Source organism: Austrofundulus limnaeus, unplaced genomic scaffold (genome assembly GCF_001266775.1).
Source record: "Austrofundulus limnaeus strain Quisiro unplaced genomic scaffold, Austrofundulus_limnaeus-1.0 Scaffold3098, whole genome shotgun sequence".
In the NCBI taxonomy this organism is placed as follows: Eukaryota; Metazoa; Chordata; class Actinopteri; order Cyprinodontiformes; family Rivulidae; genus Austrofundulus; species Austrofundulus limnaeus.
In genome coordinates, this window is record NW_013955500.1 from 1,496 (window position 1) to 4,958 (window position 3,463).

General features: G+C 35.9%; 2 protein-coding genes across 2 annotated transcripts in view; both read left to right on the forward strand.

The window, feature by feature from the left end:
- Positions 1-81: 81 nt before the first annotated feature.
- On the forward strand, positions 82-836 carry LOC106511695 (succinate dehydrogenase [ubiquinone] iron-sulfur subunit, mitochondrial; the record flags this gene model as incomplete). Its single annotated transcript, XM_014000440.1, is given in 3 exon segments — positions 82-155; positions 271-393; positions 477-836. Coding segments are annotated over 3 exon segments (278 nt in total), but the record flags the coding sequence as incomplete, so codon positions are not given.
- Positions 837-1,370: 534 nt separating this feature from the next.
- The window catches only part of LOC106511696 (probable cation-transporting ATPase 13A2), a gene marked incomplete at its 3' end in the record, with an annotated part of 7,733 nt that continues 5,640 nt past the window's right edge, over positions 1,371-3,463 (forward strand). Inside the window, 1 exon segment of the mRNA XM_014000441.1 lies at positions 1,371-1,522. Within this exon segment, the coding sequence (XP_013855895.1) occupies positions 1,506-1,522 (17 nt within the window).

A 3,463-nucleotide genomic window follows, 5' to 3' on the forward strand; every position in this document is an offset into this window, starting at 1 on the left:
CACAAAAAGCTGCAGAGAGAAAGTATGATTTTATTTCGCTGTTTTCACTCGACAGGACGGCTTGTGAGTGCATCCTGTGTACTTGCTGCAGCACCAGCTGTCCCAGCTACTGGTGGAACGGAGACAAACACCTGGGAGCTGCTGTCCTCGTGCAGGTAGAATGTTAATTATTCAAATACGAAATAAACCTCATAATAAGGCTATGATTGAACCTTAGAGCAAACTGTATATTTTGAAATAAGAAAAACCCTGAATCTTGTCGTCCCACAGGCGTACCGATGGATGATCGACGCCCGCGACGAGTTCACCGAGGAGCGTTTGGCTAAACTCCAGGACCCCTTCTCCCTTTACCGCTGCCACACCATCATGAACTGTACGAAGACTTGCCCCAAGGTGATTTGCATCAATAATCTGCACGTTTCATCACAAATTTAAAGGTTTTGGTGTCTTATTGTTTGTTCAACAAACCTCTGCAGGGTCTCAACCCAGGAAAGGCCATCGCAGAGATCAAGAAAATGATGGCAACCTACAAAGAGAAGAAAGCAGCAGCCGTGTAACCATTAACAAATTAAACTCAACTTAAACCTTAAAACTGAGTCGGGAGGAAGAGACGAGCCAGCCTAAAAGTTTTTGCTATATTAGCACCTTTTAAAATTATGACTGTTTTCTGTTACTTAATGGAATAAAAACAGCAGAAGTTTTCTGTAAATTACCTTTAAGCAAAATGTATTGTGTGCTTCAATACGAAATGGATCACAATTATGCTGTTTGTATATTAACAACAACTTGCTTGCATGGTGTTACATTTGTTCTGATAATAAAACATGTGTTCTTAATTTGATAGTGTTTCATTAAAAACAGATGATGGGATGTCGTGGGTTTTGGAGCACTAGATGGTTGTGGGTGTCCCTGCTGTGGAACCAGCAAGTTACTTTAGAATAACAGGGAGGGAGAGGTGAAACAAAAAACAATAAAAAAATTTAATTGATGATTTATGATATAAAAGAGGAAAAAACAACATATTTACATTGCATTTACATCTAGTAATATTGGTATTATTGTATTATAATCTATCTCTATTGAAATATACTGCAACATATTTAATGCATTTGTTCATTTTTAAGTGTCTATATATAAACATAAACCTAAGCAGAAAAACATGAACTTTTCATTTAGATAACATACTTGGAAAATATGAATATCAATATGAATCAGATTTCTTTTTCACTCATAACGTATTTCATTAATAGAATAATAGAAAAAATAGCAATCAAATAAACATGTTTAATTGTTTGAAATAATCTGCTGTTTTAAGATGAATGCAGAAATAAATAAATAAAAAAGTCCCCGATGAATGAAAACGCGCGTGACCTTTTTGGGCGCTCAGGCTTGCCGTAGAAGTGAAGCTACATCAGGCTGCAGCTGTCTTGTAAAAAAAAATCCCTGTCAGGGGAGTGAAGCCTCGGTTTCTAAAGCTATGTGGAGGCACTTATCGTGACAAAAGGATGAATAGGCGTGGTAGGTGCTCCTAAAAGTTTTTAATCAACAGTTTTATAGCGGACCGAACTGTTGGGGCAGTGTTTGCTAACTATTAGCCGACAGGCTGGTGTCCCGCTGCAGCAGCAAAGAAAGCTGCAGTCACTTCTAATCTGTTAACTGCAAAACAAAACACTTTTTCAGGATAATGATAAAAATCTTTTACATCTATTGTACGCGCACAGTATAAATAAACTGAAAAAAGGATTAAATCTGATCAAGACCTTAATAAACGGGGAATTATCTTGATCAGAAACCTATCAACAAACAACTTGTTGATGTATTTAAATATTGGAAGTGTCTGACCTGCAAAATCTAATATTGTTTATTATTGTGAATTAATTAGGTTCTAGGTAACTCACATCAAATTCAATCTATTCTAAGATTATTTCTAAATTAAATATCCACAGATCCACTTGTCTACAAGCAGATTCCAATGAATTGTNGAGTTTACACCACACCTTGATGAAACGATGCAGGACTTTTAATGTTATTTTTTGTCGTTAAAAACTTCTCTATGTAAACACAAGCCGACTGCCCGTGAAAAAGAAGCCAACCCTTTTTGGTTGAGGGCCTTGAACAGAGCGAGCATGTGATCTGGTACTTCCAACCCGTGATTATTCTGCAGGTTTTTTGCTTAAAGCTGATGTTTGTTTTTGTTTGGGATATTTGTAGAGAAATTACCAGGGTGACTTCAGGAACAGGATGCAGTTATTTCTCATGTTAAAGCAGGGTGTTTGTGTGACTTTTACACCCTCTTATCAACACATTTTTATTACCTGGATAACCTAGTGTTCAACCAGTGGACTGGATGTTTACTTTTGGCAGCTTTAAAAAGAAAATACCTCGACAGGTGAAGCTATAATTAAAGGCCGATTCAAGAAGTGTCAAATTCAGTCACGCAAGAGGACCAAACCTCTAAACTTGGTCCAAAGCCACGGGACAATCTCTGTTGTATAAAAAATTATTCCTAAATAAATACAAATTTCCTTTTCTAAATGATATATTATGTAGTGTTTAGAACAATATATAACTTAACAAATAAATAAAAAAGATAAAATTTAGAAAGACATATCTTATCACGATCCAGAAAATCAATCTAAAAGAGAAAACTCACTAAAATTTCTATTATTTGACTTTAAAATAAGAAGCAAAAACAAACAAAGATAATTTCTGCAAGTTGTTTGCCTGCGCTAAACACAGTGACAAAGAAAAAAATAATTTACATTTAAAATATTACCTTTGGGGCCAAATGAAATGTTACCAAGGGCTAGATTTGGCTCGCTGAGCTTGAGTTTGCACTTGTGGTTTGGGGTGGACCTCCAGTTCCTTTTAAAGTGCAAGTGCCATCAAATATCCGTGACAAATACAAACGCACAATTGGAAAGATAACAGTGATTGAGACGAACGGTCGAGGTATTCGCATACAGCAGCGACAGGAAGTGACAACAAAGAGGAACGCCTGCATGTAAACTGAGCATTGCTACACAAAATGTGGAGAACAATCTGATGTGACGTTATATTTATTTGAGTCACTATCTGAGAGAGATGAAGAGTCTTGTTTGTATTTAAACAAAGACCAGGGAGTCACTTCCTGTTTTGATTTTGCCATGCCAAGTCCAAGTTTAAGAGAGAAAAAAAGCCAGTTATGTAAAAAATGGGTAAAATTCTGTATATCATGTTTTTTTCCCACTTTAAATTAGTAAGAAATGTCATAACTTTAAAGGAGTAAATATTGCTCACCACCTTTCATTACACTGAATATTACACTGAAATTATTTTTATTCTGAGCCATTTTCGTCGAACCTCGTAAATGACAAAATCGCTGTTGTGGTCAGTGTATCGTTTGGTCATTGGATTTTCATCTTCAAAACGGGTCTTAAAAGACAAGAAAGTGGCTATTTGATTTTTTTTTTTAATATCCACT